Below are 22,407 nucleotides of genomic sequence, written 5' to 3' on the forward strand. Positions count from 1 at the left end.
TTAAAGAAGAAATGCAGGGATCTATTCCCTGCTGAGGCATCCCGTGGTGAACTAGAGCACAGGAAAGGTGCCTGCTGATGTTTATGGGCTACTTCAGCTGCAGAAACTAATGACAAGTATTTTTCTAAAGTTTTTTTTCTAGTCTGTCTGTGACCATCAGTTTTCCTTAGTAATAAAATCATTATTGATTTTTCTGCTTGCTGTGTCAGAGCAGTAATTTACACTGCCCTTGAACTGCCCCTTGTAATCTGTTTTTGCCCAGGGTCTGATGTAACTCTTAAACAGGACCTAAAACTTGAAGCTTAATCATAAATAATTGCATTAATAACAAAAGCCCTAATGTGTTAAGAGTTTTCTGTGTGTTTTAACTTATCTTAGCCACTTTAGGAAACCGTACTTCCGTGGTGGGGACGGGATATTTGCATTTGTTTTGGGAAAGTTTAGAGCTTTCTAAAGGAAAAGCTTAAAAATAAAGTCAAACAGAGAAAAAATAGTTTGACACCAGTTTGTATTCTTCCTCTGTTGCTCTTGGCTTTCCTACCCACTAAAATAGGAGTACGTGGTTCTAGCGCGGGCTGGACATTAGAGGCTTCAGGTTATTAAAGCCGGGTGATACCGACTCCCCTCCTCCCCATTTCACCCTATCTATCCTTTTTTTTTTCTACAATCTTACTGTTGCATTCCCCTTTCCTCCTGCTGTACCTCTCCATTTGCTTATCTGGTCTCACAGGTGAATTATTAAGAGTAGTCATCGTTACAAGGTTGACTAAAAGGGTTTTATTAATGATCAAACGATGATCAAATGGTAGTTAAATGATGACTGAATGAAAATCAAATGGTGATTAAGCAATAATTGAATATTAGTTAAACAGTGATTTGACGATGATTGGATGATGATTGAAATGATGATTTAGATGGTGATTAGGCAGCGGTCAAACACTCTGCTAACTACGCTTCTAATAATAGCTGGATGTATAAATGTCGCTAGCATACAATATACCTTTAGGCCTAGTGTAAGACGTCGCTTACCTCGTTACAGATATCGGACGCTGGGTACGGGGTCTCTCAGCCTCGAGGAGTAACCTGGAGAGGCGTCCCTGCTCAAGGGAGATCACCGCCGTGCAGCCCGCTGCCGTGCAGGAGAGCTCAGTGGGCTCGGGGGGGCTACACATTTTTACAGTGTAAAGTGATTGACTCGTAGCCAAACCCCGCTTTGGTGTACGTGCAGGAGTGCAGCTGTAGCAGTTCTGATTATGTCTAGTCGCAGCTCGGGCTGATACTCTTAGCTCCTGGTAAGACGTGGCCTAGACTCCTCAGTCCCGAGAAGATGCGCCTACCGCAATTCTCAAGGTTAGGGCTGATTTCAGTCAGGCCTTTTTGTCGGTGATGCCTGAACCAAAGAGCTGTTCGCTCACTCGGAGCGGGGCATCCATCACAGCTGGAAGCAGATGTGGAGGCCAGAAGGGCACAGGTGGGGAAGCCTACGCCGTACCTCAGCTGGCATGAACATGCCAGAGCTCTTGCATGGGCAGGGAGATGGGCGTTGGGCAGGGAGATGGGCGTTGGGCAGGGAGATGGGCGTTGGGCAAGCCTCTGCGGGCTGGCGAGGGAAGGGCTGTACTCCTAACGACGCCAGCTGCTGGGGCAGAAGGCAAGAGTTTGAAATCCCTCCCCCTGAAAGCCGAGTTACTGTGACGCAGGTTCAGCTTTTGCAAAGGCCGAGTTGGGAATAGGTGAAATGACAACGCTGGGCAGCGCTGAACCCCACGGATCAGTACTCGGTCCCTCAGCAGAGGAGGACCAGGTCGGGGAACATTTAAACAACGTGGGTGTATACAAGTCCATGGGAACTGGTGTGACGGGCCCCGGGTGCTGGGGGAGCGGGCAGGTGTCAGCGTGAGGCCGCTCTCGTGTCTCTGTGAACGGTGGTGGTGATCCTGGGCCCTGGACAGCAAACATCACTCCTGTCTTCAGGAACAGCAAGGAGGAGGATGAGGGAAGCTGCAGGACGGCCAGCCTCACCGTGATCCCTGGGAAGGTGGTGGAGCAAACAGACCTGGAAACCATTCCCAAACATACAAAGGACAAGAAGGTGGCTGGGAATAGTCAGCATCGATTTACAAAGGGAAACTCAAGCTTAACCAACTGGCTGAACGGCTGGGCCCAGGGGGCTGTGATCAGCAGCACAATGCCCAGCTGGAGGCCAGTCACTGGTGGTGTACCCCAGGGGCTGATACTGGGGCCAGTACTGTTTGACATCTTCATTAATGACCTGGGCAATGGACCCTCAGCACGTTTTTAGGTGATATAAAACCGTGAGGAGCGGCTGACACAGCAGAGGGTTGTGCTGCCGTTCAGGGGGACCTGGACAGGCTGGAGAAATGGGCAGACAGAAAGTTTGTGAAGTTCAGCGAAGGGAAGCGTGAAACCCAGCGCCTGGGGAGGGATGACCCCAGGCCCCAGCGTGTCTGCTGGAAAACCACTTGGCAGAAAAAGCCCTGGGATCCTGTGGGACACCGGTTCACTCCTGCAGTGGTGGCCACCAGCCTCCTGGGCTGCATCAGGCAGAGCGTTGCCACCAGGTCGAGGGAGGTGATCCTTCCCTCTGCTCAGCCCTGGTGAGACATGTCTGGGTGCTGTGCCCCACTACAAGAGAGACATGGATGTACTGGAGTGAAGGGCCATGAAGATGATTAATAGTTTGGAGCATCTGTCATACGAGGAGAGGCTGAGAGAGCTGGGACTGCTCAGCCTGGAGAAGAGAAGGCTCAGGGGGATCTTATTCATGTGGATAAACATCTGATGGCTGGAGGGAGTAAAGAAGATGGAGCCAGAGTCTTCTGAGTGGTGCCCAGTGACAGGACAAGAGGCCATGATCACGCACTGAGACACAGGAAATTCCATTTAAACATAAGAAAAAACCTTGTTCACTGTTTGGGTGGTCAAACACCTGGGCAGGTCACCCAGAGAGGCTGTGGAGTCTCCATCCCTGGAGACACTCAAAACCCAACTGGCCTTGACCCTGAGCACCCTGTGCTGGCTGCCCTGCTCTGAGCAGGAGGGTGGACTGGACAGTCCCAAGGGGGGGACTTCTGACTTAATTTCAAAGCAATGGAGACAAGAAGGGTACAGCGCAGCACTGCGACAAATAGACAGGGATCAGCTAAACAGGAAACCCTCAAAGAGTTCAGTCCTGTTTCTTTTTCTAGCAGTTTTTCTCCAGAGGCTTTCAATCTCTTACACACAAAAGCACTGAGAAATAGGAGGAGTGCTGGCTGTGCCAGTCTGCTCACAGTATTCTAGAATTTAACTTACAAATGTAATAAAAAGCCAATAAAAATGGATGTTAATTCCAGGGACCTGAAGCAAGCCGAGTATGAGCACAGCGTTGTCCATCCTTGAATCGCTACCGTTGCACGAAGCCATTCAGCCTCCTGCTGCTCGCCTGCCCTCGCTGGAGCCGCCCCTAAGGCTGCTAAGGAGCTTCAGCTTTCGGTACCGTACAGACAGCACCCCGCTGCACCGGCTCCTGACTGCCATCTGAGTACGCGGGATGCCCTGGCTTTGAATCCATTTGTAGATGCCATCGACACCCAGGTGCCCAAATTTTTTGTGGGCCCGCTTAGTGAGAGCTTTGTCACGGGGCGGCAGAGCATCAGGGGACGGGGTGTCGGGAAGTAGCGCCAAGAATGTGACCTGATTGATCAGCTGTGGCATTCTGCTTCTTGCTTCCCCGACACACCGCGTGATGTAAGCATCAGCACGTCAAACCCACAGGTGTAAATTCACATATTTCTGGGTTAAGGGCTTCCATAAATCCTACCCCCCACCATGGTTTCCTGTGTATTGTCCGGCTGTCCACTTACCACTAACCCATGCAGTTAATGCCTTGTATACCACCCAGAAGGCAGTACGTAACGCAGGAGTGCTGGTGGGGGTCTCCTCTCGTATCAAGAGCATGGCCGTTAGTTCTGCATGCTGGCTGCTACCCCCACCTTGCTGAGCTTTGGCAGGATGACGGGCAGCAGCCTTCCCCCGCCTCGTCCCTTGACGTGTTTTGCTGGGGGGGTAGGCGGGGTGTGTGCGGGGGGGACGTGTGCGTGTGGCGGAGCTGCCTGAGCCCAGGCAGGGGGTAGCAGCCTTCCTTCACCTTTTAGCCTCATATTCCAACGTGCATGATCATCTCCCGAAACAAGGACAGCCAGATCAAACCATCCACGCATCCAGCAGTCACAGGGCAGAGAGCGCGCTGGGCTTGTTCGAAAGCTCTTTTTTCCTCTTTTCCCCCATACAAACTGGTTCCTCTTTCTCACTGCATTATACAGGGGCCTTAAAACCTGTGCTTAGTGAGGGATAAACTGGTGCCAGTACCCCAGTAATCCTACAAAGCGCTGCACATCAACCTTGTTTTGGGGCTGAGCTGTATGAGGTTTTGTTTGTTTCCGTCATCTGCCAGGCTCCTTGCCAGATGATGCCTAAAAACAGTACTTCATTTGCTGGTCCTCATACTAACTTCCCAACCATGCCCTCGCGTGGTGCCCAGGACACCGCTCGGTGCCTCCCTGACATCCTGCTGGGTAGGTCCGGTCAGCAGGACGTCATCAACGTACTGGAGCGGGGACACACTGGGGACAGGCTGCACTCCTCCGAGGGCTGAGCCACAACCCCGTGATGAGTCGTGAGGCTGTGCAGGTACCCCTGAGGCAGCAGCCGGTGCTGTTTGAAGGCTATGGGCTTGGCAGGGGGATCGGCACAGCGGTGGGATCCACGGTCCTCCCTGCCACAAGCTCCGGGGCCCAAGCTGGTCAGGTACCAATGGAGTATTTCCCTTAGTAGGGGACAATCTGTTAACAGATCGAGCCCCGTGATGTGTTCAGGCACTCTTGTAATCCTCACTCGATCCAAAACCTGGGGGTACCCTGCTACTTGCAAGATTACAAAATCCAAAATTACAAAATCTTGCTACTTGCAAGATTACTTGATCCAACCCCACCCCCCCCCTCCAATTAATTAATATTCACCTCTTTATTCTTGTGGTAATGGGACTGACTTCTGTGAATTAGGGCTGCTTCTGCACTGGTAACCAGCAGGGCCCTAACCTGTTACTATGCTGGCTCCAATGCAGCACAAACGGAAGGTGTGGACAGCTGCCTCCCTGGCCCGATCCCGTCATCGGCCGCAGTGGAAGGGGACCGCACCTTCCCTGTTCTTGTTTCCAGGGAAAAAGGCTGGGGTAGTTGGGGGCAGGTGAGGAAGATGCAACTTCACTGCAGAGCAGGGGGTGATGCAGACAGGACCAGGGTCCTGGGGCTTTTGCCCTTGCCCTTTTTCCTTTGCTCTTCCTTTCTTTAACAACAACTCGATTTGCCACCAAGCCGCTCCAGCCTGTCCTAGTGCCATAAACGCCTCTTTCTCAGTAACCCTTTGCTCCAGCTGTTGCCTTTGTCTTTTCCAGTCTGATAATCACCAAGCTGTCCCAGTGACAGAGTAACATCCCCCACTGGCTTTCCCACAGCAGCCCCTATCAAGAAATTATGCCAGGTGTAAAAGGTTCCACACCAAGACTCAAAGTTACATGAATACGTTAGTCATGTTACAGTTGCATCAGAAGAATTGTTTGTCTCTGTAAATAGCACGACAGGACTTTTCAGCTATGGCTATTTAATTATTTTTCTGTCCCCTATAGAGGAAAATTAACTTTTTGTAGTACAGAGGCAGACACCAAACCTCTTCTCACTGTATATTCATTCTCAGTAATGGTTCTTTTAACAGGAAAATTGACACTTTGGAATCATCAGTCCCAGCCAACTATCCAACACCTTTATTTCTAATTTCATTGTTCATTTGTGATACAAAAATCAAACTTCCACAAATAGTTCTTCAGAACAAAAAACTAAATGATTTATACATAAACAATTACATAGAGCATTTATAATGTGCAGTACAAAATATACACTGTTTGGATGAGATACAAATTGCATATCATGCCAAGATTTAAACAAGTGTTAATTATATAGACTAGTGCTGATGGTTATGTTTCATAGAGGCAGTTGTAGGTACTGCCTTAAAGCACAGAAAAGGTACAGTTCTGAAAAGCTGTACTTGTCTCATCCTCAGTCCCCAACTCCCCGTTTCAGGTTTGGGGGAAAGACTCGGTCCTTCTCCATATTCACAGAACAGTTCTGAATTCATCAAAAATGAAGCTAGGCACATGTGCTTCAACAACCTGAAGTGAACAGGAAGGGACAGTTAGGCGTTTCCTCCATTATTCATCTGTGTGCTCTGCTCATCCCTTAACAACCACACCTCATCTATGAGCCAAGCACACACGCTATCGGCCTGAACCACCCCGGCTTTAGGACGTGCTCCTGGATGTGTTCTTGCTTGGTGCACAGAGCAAGGAAGGAACACCATGTCAGGCAGGTAGGGCAAGGCCTGGGCTGTGAGGAATGGCCGGGACCACAGGTATTGTGTAAGACTGGAGGAACGCTGACACCCTCTCTGCTGTTTTTCCTCACAGCACCAGGCTGAAGCGGAAGCTGGCACAGGTACCGGATACATCAGCTGCAAGACTGACACAGGGACTTTCTACTACATTGCACTGTGGGCTGGGAAGAAGAGAGAAACTGGAAGAATCTCTCTCTCTTTTAGTTGTGAGTATTAGCTGGGAAATGGCTTATTCAGGAATCATTGAGGTAAAGCCTATAGCAAATAGGATAATGACCTATTTTTAATACCACGTATAAATAATGTATCATCTTCAAATGCAGTTAAGCTGCATTTAACCCTAAAATAAAGTCTCTCTACAAGCCCAGACTTTCAGAACTTCCCTTGCATGTGAAATAAAGAAGCTGCCTGGGAAGCCATGCTTTGGCAGGAAGGGAAGGGAAGGAAATCAAGGACTGGAGATGGTGTTTCACCAAAGTTAGACTTGCTAATTAGCTTTTTGCCCTGCATTTAGAATACTGCTAAGTTTATTATTACTTAATTCTGCAACATCTCAGAACTTCTATTTTATTTCTTCCCTTCCCAAAAGCCCCCCAGCAATGTACATGCTCTCTGAAGATTAAATGGAACAGACTCTTCTTAAATCTGCACGAAGTTGAAATCCTTTCTATATTTTGTATCCCCTCTGTATTTTCTAGAAAGTAATTTTTCCGTAAGGATACTATGACTAGTATAGGAATAAGTTACACAAAGTATGCAAGTAACACAATTTGTAACACAGGGTAAAAGAATTCATTATGACCCATTCCTATCAGGTGACAGATTTTTCATCTGTATTTCCTTTTGGCAATCTTGTACAGAACATCTAAAAAGGGTCAATACCGCTTTTTGGACACGATTAACAAGTCCAGTTTTTTTGATATTTGTTTATAGATGATGCTGTGTTCCAGAGTAGGTACGTGTGATCAAACTGCTAGTACGTAACCACAGCATAAACCAAGATTTAGCTCATCTGAACAGGACTCCTGCTCAGTGCTCCATACGGGAGACATGGAATTCTTCCTTACCTTTCTTGGTAACTTTGTGTAGCGAATGTAATCCTCCAGGAACATCAGGGCACCCACTACATCAGCAGGCATTTCTGGTATCTTCTGGCTAAAATTAAACCACCATGAAGATCATACTCTTACTAGCTGATCGGTTATTTGGATAAAATTACATGAAAATGCCAGTCTTCAAATAACACCATTTCCACTAGGTACCATGGGATTCCATTACAAAAAGAAATAGTATTTTAATCTTATATTTAGCCAAATGCATATACTCTGCTAGAAAAACATGCTGGAAAAGCAGTGATAATACTGAAGTCCTCTTCACAGAGGTGATACTTAGGGAAAAAGTAAAACACGGATACCTTGTGCACTGTTCCATTGTTGAACGAATAAACTGACCGATCAGAGCCAGAAATTGTTCTGTGTATCTTGAGTGAAACTGTTTCAACAGGGTAAGAAGTCCCAGAACTAAAGGAAGCCAGTCAATTTGATCAGCTGGCCGCTTGCACACCACTCCTGCACAGAAAAAAAACCCCAAAACAACACGTTTATAAAACAGAACATATTCTTTACAGCAGGGGCAAACTTACATAATAAACTCTCATGAGGTTTTTTTGCTGTGCCTCCCCTTCTGCTTGCCCACACATGAAAATTAAAACCTAATGTAACAACTGCATTTCTTCCATAGCAAATGGCTTAAAGATGTTAACTAAGGCATAGAATGGAATAAGAAAGTCAGGAGTTTGGATTCTGCTTTCTGGTCCGTTGTATTTGGCTTCAATATTATAACAAACCTGCTGGGACACAATGCACTAAAGTCAGAAACTGAGTATTTTTTTATTCAGATAATTTTACTATCTTCTCTACAGATAATTTCACATAGGTTTTTATTAGATTTAGACAAACAACAGTTTATACAATACCTAAATTTCTGTTGTACTGAAGTTTCGGAAACTGAGAAATGAGAAATAGGAAGTTGACAGTGGGAAAATACGGCAGACGTTTTGTTGTTATGTAGATCTGAGGGGGGGAAAAAAAAAAAAGAGGAACACAGTTCTTCCACATATTAATTTTTTTCTCTGTTAATAATCAATAAAATAGAAAAAGCAAACTGTACCAAGCACTGGAATGTAAGCCTGACCTTATTTAATGGATTGTGAATGCCAGCTGCTTCCAGATAAGCTGTGATTTCATACAAAAGAGTGTTGTCTTCTTTAGGATAAGGTAGTGATGGGTTCTGATAATGCGCTTCGATGTCAGCCAGTATTGCTCTAAAAGGAAAATAAATTGATTATATTAAATACTTACTTAAATTATCCCCAAATAAACCTTGCATGATGTCACATGTCGTATTAATTTAAAAACTTCAAAGACACAAAACCTATAAGTGGTTACAAGCAAGAGTAAACCACCTTTTTGGAATATTTTTTTATAAACATCGTATTTGTTTCAAAATCAGCACCACACATTTTCACTGTTCTTACTTCTCATCCAAATATGACCTCAAATCCAGGTATAACCAAATGCAATTAGAAGCTGCGTTGTCCACCAGCATGTTCATACAAATTACTTGCCAAGTTATTTATTTTTAATGTTTTTGTTGGGTTCAAATTCAAATACTCATCAACAAAAACCTGAATACAATCAGACTCCATATTTTGCCGTAATTTGGATTTTAAGGATTGACAAGTTAAATAATAATTACATCACAGTGATACATGCAGCTCTTCAGCACATTTTGTTTCTTACTTATTGAGATTTTCCAAAGCAGCAGCCAAATGCTTGGAGTCAAACCTGCAGGAATAATTTAATTCATTGGTAATCTGTCGTCTTAAGATCTGCATCTGACCAACCTGTTGAAACAAAGAAACAAAAAAAGGGTGGGGTGTTATACTGAACTCAAGGAAGGAAGAGTCAAACTACGGAAAAACTTAATGAGTAACAATTTACAGTTAAAGACATTACACAAAGTCCTCATTACACCTAACAGCCCTCGTAGGGCTGCCCAAAGCAGGGATATACATAGTGGTTGGAGCTACCTCCTCACTTTGGTAACAGAGCACTGATTCAGACTGCCTGCAGTCAGAACTGACAGACCCCAACCGTGCAGTGCAGTCAAAGGAGAGGAGTATCCACAGCGCTCAAAATTTACACATAGTTCATGGTAGCAAATACAGGCAGTGTGAAAAGGGCACTAAAAAGGTAACAGGTGTAAAAACCCAGTTACTTGGGTTTTTTTTCATTGGTCAGTGAAAATGCTTGTACTCTTTTCCCCACCTCTCCCTAGACCTTAGGGCCAGCAAAGGTAGTGATAAAAACCAACAGAGAGGCTTGTTGCAGTCAACCTGCCCCTTCCTTCCCTGACCTTTCCTCTTCTCTTCAGTAACATAAACAAACATTCACAGCACTCTGAAAAACATGGGTCACAAAATATCATTACAAAGACAAGATAAAGAGACACGTTAATGGGATAGCTTGTTTAAATTTTCAGCATGGTACGCTGCCTTCTGCGTGAACAAGGCCAGTTCAGGAAATGCTGCTGCTCCAAACTTTAGCCTTAGGTATGTTACGTTCACCAGGCACTGTGGGGAGTCTCAGAGCTCCGGACACTAAGCACTAACTCGGTCTTCCCAGATCAGATCTCTAGTGCCAGACTCCATTTTTGGCAAACTATTACATATGACTCTCAGCGCTAAGCATTGTGGAATGTGAGCTGTCCATACAAAGCAAGCTCAGGAGCTCTCGCAAGTCCAGGCCTGCTTCACTTGTGCTGTTACAGAATTCCAGGGCAACATAATACAACATTGTAGAATAAGCAGATTAAAGTATATAACCAAAGAGCCTAGAGTGAATTCTGTGTATCACTGTCACATAAACCTACCTTCATTATGGAGTCCAAATATGCTGTCCAGATCTTCTGAGTTTTTGCAATTGCTGCGGAATAAACCTTGTTTGAATTTGCTGAGAAAAGAAGAAGGGTGAGGCATTAAAAAAAGAACACGGAAGAAGAGAAATAAATGCAAGTGTACAAAGACAATGGCTTTCTTCCATCTTAACCAGTAAGCCCTTACCTATAATTCCTTTGAGAGGACTGACAGCATTCATAAGTGCTTTTAAGGTATCCTGTACTGTCCTGTCACGCAATATATTCTTCTGAAACATACTGAGGAAATTCTAAATAAAAGAAAGAAGTAAATAAGTAAAGTCCTTGCACACGCACTCTATGCTTAATCTTGGTGGTACAAGAGCCACATTTTTTAACAGCAGGGATTTTTTAACACAGATGAAGAGTTGAGGAATTCTGAAGTTAGACTTTGTGCTTTTCTGAGTTATGCTCATCAGTGTTAGGACAATTAGCAGATCCCCCATATCAATACCCACTGTAGACAACGATTAATTAAATTTTTGAGGAAGAACTGTTTTCATCAATACTTATTTTCCTTAAAATTTTTAACCAGGCTAGGACTGGATTCTTCTCAGAAAACAACAAAACTTGGTTTCACATAGAGGTATTAGGGAAAAAGTAATTACACAGAATTTACACCTTATTTATATCATGGTAGACCTAAACAATCGAATTCTTTGTTGATATCTAGACAGAAAAATAGAAGTTGACCTGAGATCAACTTTTAAGTATACACAAAGTGTACACCTTCAAAAGGCATTCCTTGCAAACCGCCGTTTAATGTAACACATAACCTGCTGTTACACAGCACCATTTATTCAAGAGTACCAACTTCCATAATTATATCTGTAACTGAAATTCTTACCTTTGGGTTTGAACACACATTTTTCAAATGCTTTTGACTTCAGTTTACCATTTCAAAAATTAACAGATTTTTTTATGTCACTAGGAGTTATTAAACAACAAAAGCATCGTGACCTTGAGAAACCAAAATTCAAAAATTACCTGCAGTTCCTTTACAATCATGAAACACAGCAGCCTGTCTAAACCATTGAGACCAAAGGTACCTAAAGTATCTTGGATCTCTGAGAAGAGACGACTATTGGTTACTTCCTGATGAGTTTTGATATCATACCAGGTGTTCATTTGGTCAATGTAGCACGTGATTCTGAGGAAAAATTAAACAAACAACTACTTCAGAATAAGCTGCAGACAGTTCCTGCGATAATCTGAGTAATGAGTTATCTTATTCAGGCAGAGGTTAGAAAGACTCTCTAAGTATCTCAGGTGATGTTTAGTTACTCCTCTCTCCGCAAGGGTTCTGTCACCCTTCCCTGGTGTATCTCTCCTCTATTTGTGTAACACACTATTTTCCTTCTTAGACTAAAATCACAACTTTTCTAGACTAATAGTTAAAATGTACAGGATGGATTGGGTAAATTTGGTTTTAGATAAAGATGGTGATATGACAGCTAAGGAAAAACTATTTGTTGTACTTTTTGTTTTGGTGGAATTGGAGCAATCCAATGCATGGTGCTGTAATACAAGCCTGTGACACACCGTACTTACTTTGGGTCTGTGATCCTCAGGATTTCTCTACAAAGCCGACCAATAAATGTTACAGATTCATCCACAGGTGTGAATTTTGGTATAGGAATATGAGTAGACTGGTATACGCTTTGCCAGTCTTGAATCTGAAAAATAAGTTTTAGAGTAATTTGCAGTGTTACCATTGCATGTTTTTAATTCACTTTTAAATTAAACAAAAGGAATAAAATTTTTAAGTAGTGCACGGTAAAACAATATTGTAAATTACACACAGAACACTATGAAACAGAATAAAGCAAAGAGAAGAATGAGTCTTATGACAAAGAACAAGCAGAAGATAAGTGTGGAGGTTGAGAGAACTACCTACACTCCTGGTGAGAATTCCATCTGCTCCTTTCTGCAGTAAGACTAGCCACCATTTTGTTAGCTAAATTTAAGATCTATTCACTCCACCACTTGTGAAATATCACAAGAAGAGCTGGTAATTACTGCAATCCTTCTAAGCCTGCATTCTCATGGCTAACAATAGATACAGAGAGACTACTGTGATTCAGTAGTTACTTTCTGTTTTCTTTGAGAAAGAGAGGAAGGATATTGTTCACTGGCAAGAGATATTAAAATATTCTGTTTGGGGTACTTTGCTCTTCTTATGTACAACTAATGCAGTGGGGATGCTGAAATAATTCAGAAAAAGCTGGGGGCAAATGTTTCACACAGTAGTTAGCACATTTAGTTGAAGTCACAACAGTATGGACTGTGCACAATGGGGTACATATGCTCCATCAGTCACAAACTTTAACATCCAAATATAAAGACACTTATCAACTTTTTACTCATTCTTGTTTTTTACTAGCACCTTTGTTCTTAAGAAGTTATTGCACTCCTGTTCCACATTGTAGTTAATAATACGAGACACCTCCTCTTGCCAAATTTTTAAACCATATATGTTGACATAATCCTGGATATATTCAAATGATCGATGGAATCCATCCATTGTAGCTGCCATTTCTTTCAGTTTGGGCATCAGTTCACTTGGCTACAGATATAAAACAAACAAACAAACAAAAAACCCAAAACCAAAACTGTGAACAGGTAGAATACAAAGAAAATGTAAAAGGCTTCTAAATGCTTCTTTACACAGCAACCTCTAGAGGATTTCACTATACTCCAGACAGAACTGAAAAGGGCTGAGGAATTTATCAAAGATTGTTTGATATCTGAAGTAATTCTTCTTACTAAATATTTTTTCCTCCTGCTTTTAATGTTTATTTTAGGCTTCAGTGGTACTATTGATTGGTCTGGGAGACTCAAGAATCTGGACAGGATCAAAATAAGGATTCACATTCCTTATTCGGTCATTGCCTTTCTATGTTTACCTGGCTTATACATATCATGTGTTGTCATCAGTCGTCACAGCGAAAGACAGAACTGTGAACTCAGAATTGACAGGACACTTGGCAATAGATAAAAATATGTTTTTGAATTGTATGTACTCTTACCAGTTTATAAACTCATTTTAACATCAAATAAGGCATTCCAGAAAAACCTTTAGGAAGTTCAGAAAGTGTACTATTTTACAAAAAGGAAATCTCCACAGAAAAGTATAAATTATTTTCTAGAAGGTAGTACAGTAAAAGAGGTCCCAGCAAACCCAAGATACATAAAAAAATAAAATCAAATCAAGCTGTTACACACCTTGGCTCTAGGATTAAAGATGAGTCCCCTGTGAAGAGCTAGGGCTACCCGTTTCACCAGCTCCTTCCTTATTCCATCCTCTAGTAACTGTTTTGGGTCCACCTAAGTAGAAGAAACATTTTTCTCTTAAAGTCAGAAAGGTATAAAAAAATATAAAGGATTTTGTTTGTACCAAGACAGATATTAAATACGTATGATGAATTGGAAAGCACTGCTAACAGATGCACTTGCCCACCAATGCTTGTTCAAAGAATAAATATTGAAATACTTCTGCTAGATAATAAATGATTCCTTTAAGTTGAATGGCAAAGGTTTGTAGTTCCCATATTGAACATTTGTTAATGATCCATTGAGAATGTCATACAATTCTAAGAAGCCAGTATGCATCAAGAAGTATATATTTCTTCAAGAATACTTGCTCCTGGTCCAGAAAGAGGTATCTTAATGTAGGAAGAGCACTCTTTGCCAATGGAAGAAACAGCTCTTCAGAAAAGCTTGCAGTCATTTTCCAGCAGGGGGGTAAAAAAAAAAGAAAAAAAAAAAAAGCATCAATTAAGGTTGATGAATCCATTTACAATGAGGACTGTGGGTTCTTAACAACCTTAAATAATACAGTTCTTATCTGAATGCCAAATTAGGCATCGCCGTTTGAAAATTTGTATGCAAACTTATTTTTTCTTGTCTTTTTATCTTTCCTTGATATCTTGCTTAATGTGCTGAAATATCTGTGCTAAAGCGCTAATTGCTACTGAATGACTTTTTCCTACTAGAATAATGGAACATTACCTTGATGATACCAACTAAAGTAGTCTTCATCATGAGGATACCTTCAGTGAAGATTGAAATCGCGTGGGTTAGCTTGGCAACCTTTAATAGAAAGAGAAAATACAAAATATTGAAGTGGTTCAATAAATTACTCTAAAATTACTCTAAAAAGATATACATCTTTCCCAGCAGTAGCTTCCTATTTTAGATTAAAGTAATATCCACTGATACACTTTCAATTTTACATCTTGTTGTAGACTTACTTATAGTACAATAATAATCTTTCTTTTAATTAGATCAATATAGGTATGTTACCAGTAGGAAAGAACAGATAACTCTCAGAGATTATGGGAGGAAAGACCTAGCTGGCTATATCATGTGTGTACAAATCATCATGGACAAAACTCTACGTTGGTCCCTTTGAGCAGGCTAGGCACACAGCCTGAAGCAGTTATTCCATAATAAAGCCTGCTGCCAGCAGTATTTCCACTGATTTGATACAGTAGCACATTCACTTAGTTTTAAGTTATTAGGTGAGCATCCTTAAGCTCAGAGTTCAGACAAGCCAGTCTTTTGCCTTTAAGACATTTACAACATAGAATAGAGACAACATGGTTCAGACTTACAAGTCTACAGAAATCAAGTGAAAAGCTTTTGTGTGAGATGCTCAGTTTCCCCTCTACCTCCTTGAAATAAAAGAAATATTACTGAATACTGCCTCCTCCTCCATCCTTGCCTCCTGCCCCCCCCCCCCCCAAAAAAAAAAACCAAACAAAACCCAAACCCCACCAACAAAAAACTGTCTCTACAAAGTTTAGTGGGGGAACCTAAACCTAGTGTTTAGGTCTGAACATCAGCTTAATCCAAGACCACAGCCTGTTTATATAAAAGTCCTAACCAGTGAGCACTTTGGCAAAAACTGCTGGAAAAAGCTGGCATCTTAACTGATAACTGGAGAGCTAAAAGATACATTCTTTGAGGGAAAGAGTTACTGGTCTACTCAGGTTTTTGCTCCTCATCCTCCTCCATTAAAAATAAAACCAAATAATTTTAATGTTTGCTCACTGTTCCAGACTGATAACAGTACAGAAAAAAAAAGCCTACAAAAAGCCAATGAGCAATAGCAGCTTTATCTGATGAAATCAATGTGCTTCCATCCTGTCTTCACATTTGAGGGCAGCAAAAAGCTTAACACTGCTGGCTTATTCAGTTTTCAATCTTCTTCTCCTGGAACAAGCATTCCAAATGTGGAGAGCTTCATTTCAGACTTGAGTTTTAGATCTTTCCCCCCCCCAGATAAATCCAAAAATCTTTACCCTCTTTTATAAATATATTTAATTTTCCTCCTCTTTTCTACAAGATCAAAAGTTTAAACTTTTACAAACAGAAGAGCAAAAGTTACTCATCTATCCTCAGGAAACCTAAGTTATACTCATGATAACACTAGTCAATTTTGATTCTTAGTCAACAAATCCAATTTCACTGTTACAAGTGTAACTCTATGGAGCTGTACCTATTTAAACTTTGGTTGAAGTTGGCCACCTATAAGATATGCTTTTTCAGAATTCCCTATTTTAACTGCACCTCATATCGTGGTCCAAGCTGAGCATAATCTCGTAACTTGTCCTTATCAAGGCGAGTAGGCACTTCAATAATATCATGAGTCTGAAGCTTTATAATTTTGAGAAGAGATGTAAACATGCTTTCTGGAATTATCTGTAGAACCTTTGTAAATGAGAGAAGAAACAAACATAGTCAGTATATTCTCATTAAAAATAATATATCTTTAATTAAGAAAAAGTAATTAGAGAACAAGACAATTACATCTCTTCAAATGCCTACCTTTCTAACATAGGAAACTAATTCACCAGAATAATACTGTGATACACTGAGAAGATCAGGACTGTTTGCTTGATTGATGCGGAGAAGTGGCAAGTCAAGAGCAGAAGCAAGCTAGAAATAAAGTCAACATTTTAACTTCACATGTCTGTTTTTCTAATATAAATTGCATGCTTGAACTCTCTTAACCTACAACTCAAAGCACTAGATTCTTCCTAAAGAGCAGTGTTACAGCATCAGGTTTGCCAACAGAAAAGAAAAAAAAAAAGTTAAAAGTCAAGGAAGTCCAACAGTCTATAATGCTACATTCCCCTTATTCATTGTTTTTAAATCTTACCAGTTGCGTGAGAGATTTTTTCATTGTAATTTTGCACTCCTCCCCATGCGATTTGCCATTCTTACTTCTACAGAAAATATTTTCATCTGATGCCAGATCTTCATCATGACAGACAAAGGGCATAGCCAACCTAACCTTTGTAATTCCTTCAGCTTCCTCTGATACATATGCAGAGGATCCCATCTATGCACCAATGTCTCCAGCAAATAACTGTAATGAGGCTGGATGATGAGACTTACTTGCCTAACAGCAGCAATATAACTGGCTGCATAAAAAGACATGCATAACTTGGTTTTATTTTCTTTAAAACTAACCTTGAGTTAATTTAATACAGTCTGAAAAATCTGGATATAGAAAATGTTGGTAAAAGGAAGTTTTGACTCTTTTGTGACTTGACAGCCTTAAGGCCTATTTAACAAATGCTTTGGTTGACGTGCAGTGTTCAAGTACATTCACTGTTGCTCATACTTACCTTTAGGAAAGTGGCTCTGAGTTTAGTTACCATAGATGGACTGACTCTTATGCTTTCCTGCATAATAGATGTAAAGCTGGGGTAGGAAACAAACAAAACAAATCAGCTTCTTCCCCTGAAACTCTTATTTTCAGCTCTTAAATCGTATGTCACCAGCACCAGTGTAATCTAGAAGTGGCACAGGAGATCACTAAAGAACTTCACTAAAGGAGGATTTTGGTCTGAAGAGATAATGGCTAGGAAAAAGCTGTAACATTAAGGGGTAGGTGGGGCAAAAGAAGAGGGCATCAGGGAGCGTTAAGAGCCAAGGTAATTAAGTAGCAGCTCAGCAAAATCACACCATGGAAAAGGAGTTCTCTAACATTTGTCTTTCCTTGTTTGTTTTTGGTTAAAACAGGAACTCCAGTATTTTGGAGAACACCTAATTAGGCTAAAGGCTGGAGATAGAAGCTTAACAAAATTGTTACAGTTAGAACAGGATAAACAGTAAAAGTTACAGTATCACTTAACCTGCAGCTAACAAGATGACAAGGATGGCTGTTAATTCTTATTCAAGTTGATGAGAGTTAAATATACTCAACAACTGATAGAACATGGGTTCAAGACTGTTTTTAAATGTGAAAGTTTATAATAATAATAATACTTATGCATGTTATTTCCCACAAGTTTCGTGAATCACGACTGATTTAGAAGAAAAAGCTCCTGCTAAGATACCTGTCAATTAACTGCCAAGCATAAGAAAGATCACCAACTATCTGCATGGTGATCAAGACCTCTTCTTTAATGTTGATAGTTCGGATCATCTGATGGAGAAATTTGCGGGTGTCAGCCAGAAACTGGCAAACTTGAAGGTTAGTTTCCAGCTGGTGAAACTCTTGGACCTGTATTTAAAAAACAAACAAACCAACACCATAAAACCACCCCTTTTTTACTGTTCATCTTTAAGGACAGCAATACAAATAGAATCAGTAAACTGACATATTTCTTCAGGATGTTATTACAGCAAGACTCTTAACAAATCCTGGCCTACTTCAGAGTGCGTTAAATAATAAATTTCACAAAGTTACTCGAGGAGGTGTACTGTGAAACACCATACCGAGTATTCTTTTATACCCTGGAAGTAGAAGAAATGTACACATAACAAATACAGATATTTTTGTTTTGCCTTTCAAGTTACCCTCTCTAGCTTCAAATGAAATTATTTTCAGAATTTCTAATAAAATGAGCAATGTTGCCAAATAACATTTAATACTGAATTCATTTCTTTGAAAAACCCTACTAATCCTCAGCTGCAGGTGGCATGATTTTTCATGCTATATCCTTATTTTACAATCACAAGGTCTATAAGCAAGTCCTGCTGACGGTATATAGAAAACTGCAAAGATCTACAGACTTAAACAATTGTTAAAATGCAACAATTGCAATCAAACAAGTTGCAATCTTTTTTGCAACTCATCTATTGGAAGTCAGTGCATGTATATCAAACGCTATTTTTCAAGAGGACGAGGTCATTTATCTCAGAATTTCTTTGCCATACCTCCTCCAGTGCCTGTATTAGCTGCACAGTTTTTCTGCCTGCTGCAGTGGAATCATCGTAGTTTAGAGACATTATTTGCTTGGAGATTTCTCTGAACCAAGCCTGAAGATTTTCTATGCAAGAACAAGAAAAATTTAATCAAATCTTTGCATGTATGATAAACAAAAAAATCCACAGGGAATTTGCTAGTCAAAACAAACAAACAAACAAAGCTATACATGTAGGAAATTATTTTAAAAGTTTTCATCTTACTCTTACAGTTCTACTCATTCAACATGCAAACTCGTAAAGTGGCAAATTCTCAGGTAAGTTTCACATACAACATTAAAAAAACCAACTACCAACACAAATGAGCATTATAAAATCTATAAAAAGATGATAAAGCCCTTTAAATCATAAATTTGTGTTTTATGAACTGTTTTACAATGTTAATTGCCTTGGCAGTTGCAATTTCTATGTTTTAGCTACGTTTGCTGACATCAAAAAGGTAAAGGGAAATATTTCAGTAGGTGATTCTGCCTTTAAGTGGAAGCAAGTGAAAAAATTGCCTGTATTCTAAGTTTTGTTGTTTTGGATTGATCACAAATGTTGCCCTTACATTGACACTTTACGCAATGTTCCTGACCAAATGAGAGAGTGATTTACAATTCTTATTCTTACACCAGTCCAAGGGAAAAAAAAAAAAAGTATTTTAAAAAAAAGAGCAAGAAATTTGGAGAGAAATACAGATTCAACGCCTTTAAGTCCTTGGAGAACTTGGAGAATACCACTCAGTGCAGATGAGAAGTAAAAAAGGTTTCAAAAAATGCTGGTACAACAGAAAACCAGGTTACAGCTAGGGAAAGAATGAGAGGAGAGGTTAAACCACCCCCATATTTAATGGACATGATCTTTGCACTCCTTTGTACACAGAGTACAGTAACATGAACGTGAACTTTTTATACATAGAAAAGTGAACTGGCATTTCATAGTCTTACCTGGCATATCTGAATAAAGTGATAAAAAATATTTTTAAAAATATGGCCATCTAAATATTAGGTACCTAAATATGACTAACATATGGAATATATGCAGAAAACCTAAACAGGACAGCATGTAAGAGACCTCTGTGGCAGCTGAGGGAGATTAAAACTTTTCTTATGATAAGTATTAGCCTCATGTATTTTCTTTTGGTATCAGCTTAGAAATAAAAAAATAAAATGACTTGTTTTCCCACAGTTTTTAATAATTACCATTTTTCTCCACTCTTGTAAGAGGTTTAACTCCTGAGAAGACATCAGCAAGCTCAGTCATCCTTTCAGATCCCTCTTTTTTATAGTTCTCCCATTTTGCTTGTTTTTCTGACAGCATCTGCTTGAACATCTATTGAAAAATGAAGCATTTGGTTTACAAAACTGGCAAGAAGGCATACTACAACAGATGAAATAAAATACTGAAAACAGATGGAACTCACTTACAGTGATTACTACATAACCTCAAGATCTTGGCAGAATATTAAATACAAAATTGAAAACACTAAGAAGTACAGCCAGTGTGATGGTGTCCTGGTTTCAGCTGAGATAAGAGTTAATTTTCTTTATAGTGGGTGGTATGGGGCTATGTTTTGGATTTGTACTGAAAACAGTGTTGATAATACAGAGATGTTTGAGTTGTTGCTGCACTAGTCAAGGACTTTTCAGCTTCCCATGCTCTGCCAGGTGCACAAGAAGTTGGGAGGGGACACAGCCAGGATAGTTGATCCAAACTGACCAAAGGGCTATTCCATACCATATGACATCATGCTCAGTATAAAATGCTGGGGAAGAAGAAGGAAGGGGGGGACGTTCGGAGTGATGGCGTTTGTCTTCCCAAGTGACCGTTATGCGTGATGGAGCCCTGCTTTCCTGGAGATGGCTGAACACCTGCCTGCCCATGGGAAGTAGTGAATGAATTCCTTGCTTTGCTTTGCTTTGCTTGTGTGCGCGGCTTTTGCTTTACCTATTAAACTGTTTTTATCCCAACCCCCGAGTTTTCTCACTTTTACTCTTCTGATTCTCTCCCCCATCCCACCAGGGGGGAGTGAGTGAGCGGCTGTGTAGTGCTTAGTTGCCAGCTGGGGCTAACCCACGACAGATGGACATACAGTGATAGAAATTAACTGAATTTTAAAAAACAGTATGATGCAGATATTGTTGATTTTTAGTCACTTATAAAAATATCCAGTAACTTTTTTTAGCTTAGAGATCCTAGAAGACTCTGGTCTAATGATGACTTATACTTCACATAGTCATCTCAGCCTGTGCAGAGAAACCCAATTCAAAAAAGCATGTACTTGAAGTTAAAGCATACTCTTATATACTCCACCAGGTTAGTACCAGAGCATTAATGGGGAATCTTTTAGAAATGACAGAACTTCAGACATAGGTGTAAGAGTTTTCTTAGCAGCTTGTCCTCAACATACATAGGCTTTTGTCTCTGTTTAAAAGAAAGCCTGAAAAAGAGAAATATGGCAGGATAAAAACTTATGCAGCTTCTTCAACAGACTTTATTATGCCTTTTATCAGGATGTTCATGCAAAATTCTGAGTAAACATAAACACGTTGGGTAAGAATGAAAACTGCCAATTATTGAGAAGACTGCAAAAGTCACCTCCAAGCAATAGTAGTTTGTAATCTTCTACAGAAAACTCACAATTAACAAATCAAAATAATTGTTCGTTATTTAAGTGGACTGTGCAGTAAATGTACCACTGCTATTCAAGTCTTCAGCTCTGTTCTGCCATTCAGGGGAAAACGCTGAAGAAGGCAGCAGTACATTACCTCTTTCAAAATGAATTCAAATTGAGCTGTATCCAGAAGAAGCTGAAAAAGGATCCTGGGATTGTACCTTGAGTCTGTGAGAATTTGATCCTTTATCTGGCGAAGACGTTTGTTATTTGGATCACAAGCTGAAAATGGAAAGACAACATTTCTCCACTGTTACAGAATTTGGCCAAGTTTTTCAATCTTTGTAAACAGATTCTTTTTTTTTTTAATAGCTTGAAAGCAAAAACATTTTGCTCTGATATATAAGTCCCCACTTGTTCTCCATTTACACGGATCTCACCACCCTTGCACAAACCTTCCTTAGAATAGGAAATAATTAAGGCTTCTGTGGTGCTTCAGCCTTCCTAAAACTTCTGCTGGCTTCTGCAAACTAAATGTGAATTTAGTACACCTGACTGAGAAGCCCAGAGATCAAAATTTCTGAAGGTGTTACAGAAGACACATGGAGGTGTAACAGAAGCCCTCTCACATATCAAGAAGCCCCAAAGACAGCACAAGCATTCACCTAAGAGAATGTCTAAATAGGTAAGTTTACAGACCCAAACTCATGTCAGAGACATTATTCAACAGTTTCAGTTGAATTTCAGTTCAACAGAATAAAAACCTTGGTTTTAAACTATTAATTACTAAGATATTGAGAAGTTGGCTACTGCTTTCCTTTTGGTGGTAGGTAGAACTTCCAGAATGATGCTTTAAGTGGTAAGGCAGAAAAAGATGAAGTTCCCAGACTTTTTCTGCAGAGTAGTATTCAACAGGATCATGACCTCTCCTCCTACTTTTTATACCTGTGTCTAGCTCGCAAGAATTAAGGAAATGCACATGTGCTGTTTCAGCCGAAGACTTTAGGAGACTGTTAGCAAAAGAACAGCTTAACAATCTATTGAAAACAGTAGATGAAACTCTGCTGACTTCAACGGCAGCGCACATTGAACTTCCCTGGGGACGTAATATGAAGCACCAGTATAGCAGGACTGACAGCTCTGTAATAAAAGTCTAGCATGAAGTC

General features: G+C 40.7%; 1 protein-coding gene across 1 annotated transcript in view; it reads right to left on the reverse strand.

The window, feature by feature from the left end:
- Window positions 1–5,798: 5,798 nt before the first annotated feature.
- The window catches only part of WASHC5 (WASH complex subunit 5), a 29,208-nt gene continuing 12,599 nt past the window's right edge, over window positions 5,799–22,407 (reverse strand). The window contains exons 10-29 of the mRNA XM_075495259.1: window positions 21,396–21,523; window positions 19,830–19,959; window positions 18,598–18,710; window positions 17,775–17,941; window positions 17,061–17,136; window positions 16,255–16,365; window positions 15,997–16,137; window positions 14,434–14,514; window positions 13,648–13,749; window positions 12,809–12,988; window positions 11,974–12,098; window positions 11,410–11,572; window positions 10,571–10,673; window positions 10,381–10,460; window positions 9,249–9,352; window positions 8,641–8,770; window positions 8,423–8,519; window positions 7,862–8,015; window positions 7,515–7,602; window positions 5,799–6,226 (exon numbers count right to left, since the gene is read on the reverse strand). Coding sequence (XP_075351374.1) covers window positions 6,170–6,226; window positions 7,515–7,602; window positions 7,862–8,015; window positions 8,423–8,519; window positions 8,641–8,770; window positions 9,249–9,352; window positions 10,381–10,460; window positions 10,571–10,673; window positions 11,410–11,572; window positions 11,974–12,098; window positions 12,809–12,988; window positions 13,648–13,749; window positions 14,434–14,514; window positions 15,997–16,137; window positions 16,255–16,365; window positions 17,061–17,136; window positions 17,775–17,941; window positions 18,598–18,710; window positions 19,830–19,959; window positions 21,396–21,523 — 2,330 coding nt within the window. The 3' untranslated portion in view covers window positions 5,799–6,169. The remainder of the gene's footprint in view (window positions 6,227–7,514; window positions 7,603–7,861; window positions 8,016–8,422; window positions 8,520–8,640; window positions 8,771–9,248; window positions 9,353–10,380; window positions 10,461–10,570; window positions 10,674–11,409; window positions 11,573–11,973; window positions 12,099–12,808; window positions 12,989–13,647; window positions 13,750–14,433; window positions 14,515–15,996; window positions 16,138–16,254; window positions 16,366–17,060; window positions 17,137–17,774; window positions 17,942–18,597; window positions 18,711–19,829; window positions 19,960–21,395; window positions 21,524–22,407) is intronic.

The sequence above is a fragment of the Mycteria americana genome, chromosome 2 (genome assembly GCF_035582795.1).
Source record: "Mycteria americana isolate JAX WOST 10 ecotype Jacksonville Zoo and Gardens chromosome 2, USCA_MyAme_1.0, whole genome shotgun sequence".
Taxonomy (NCBI): Eukaryota; Metazoa; Chordata; class Aves; order Ciconiiformes; family Ciconiidae; genus Mycteria; species Mycteria americana.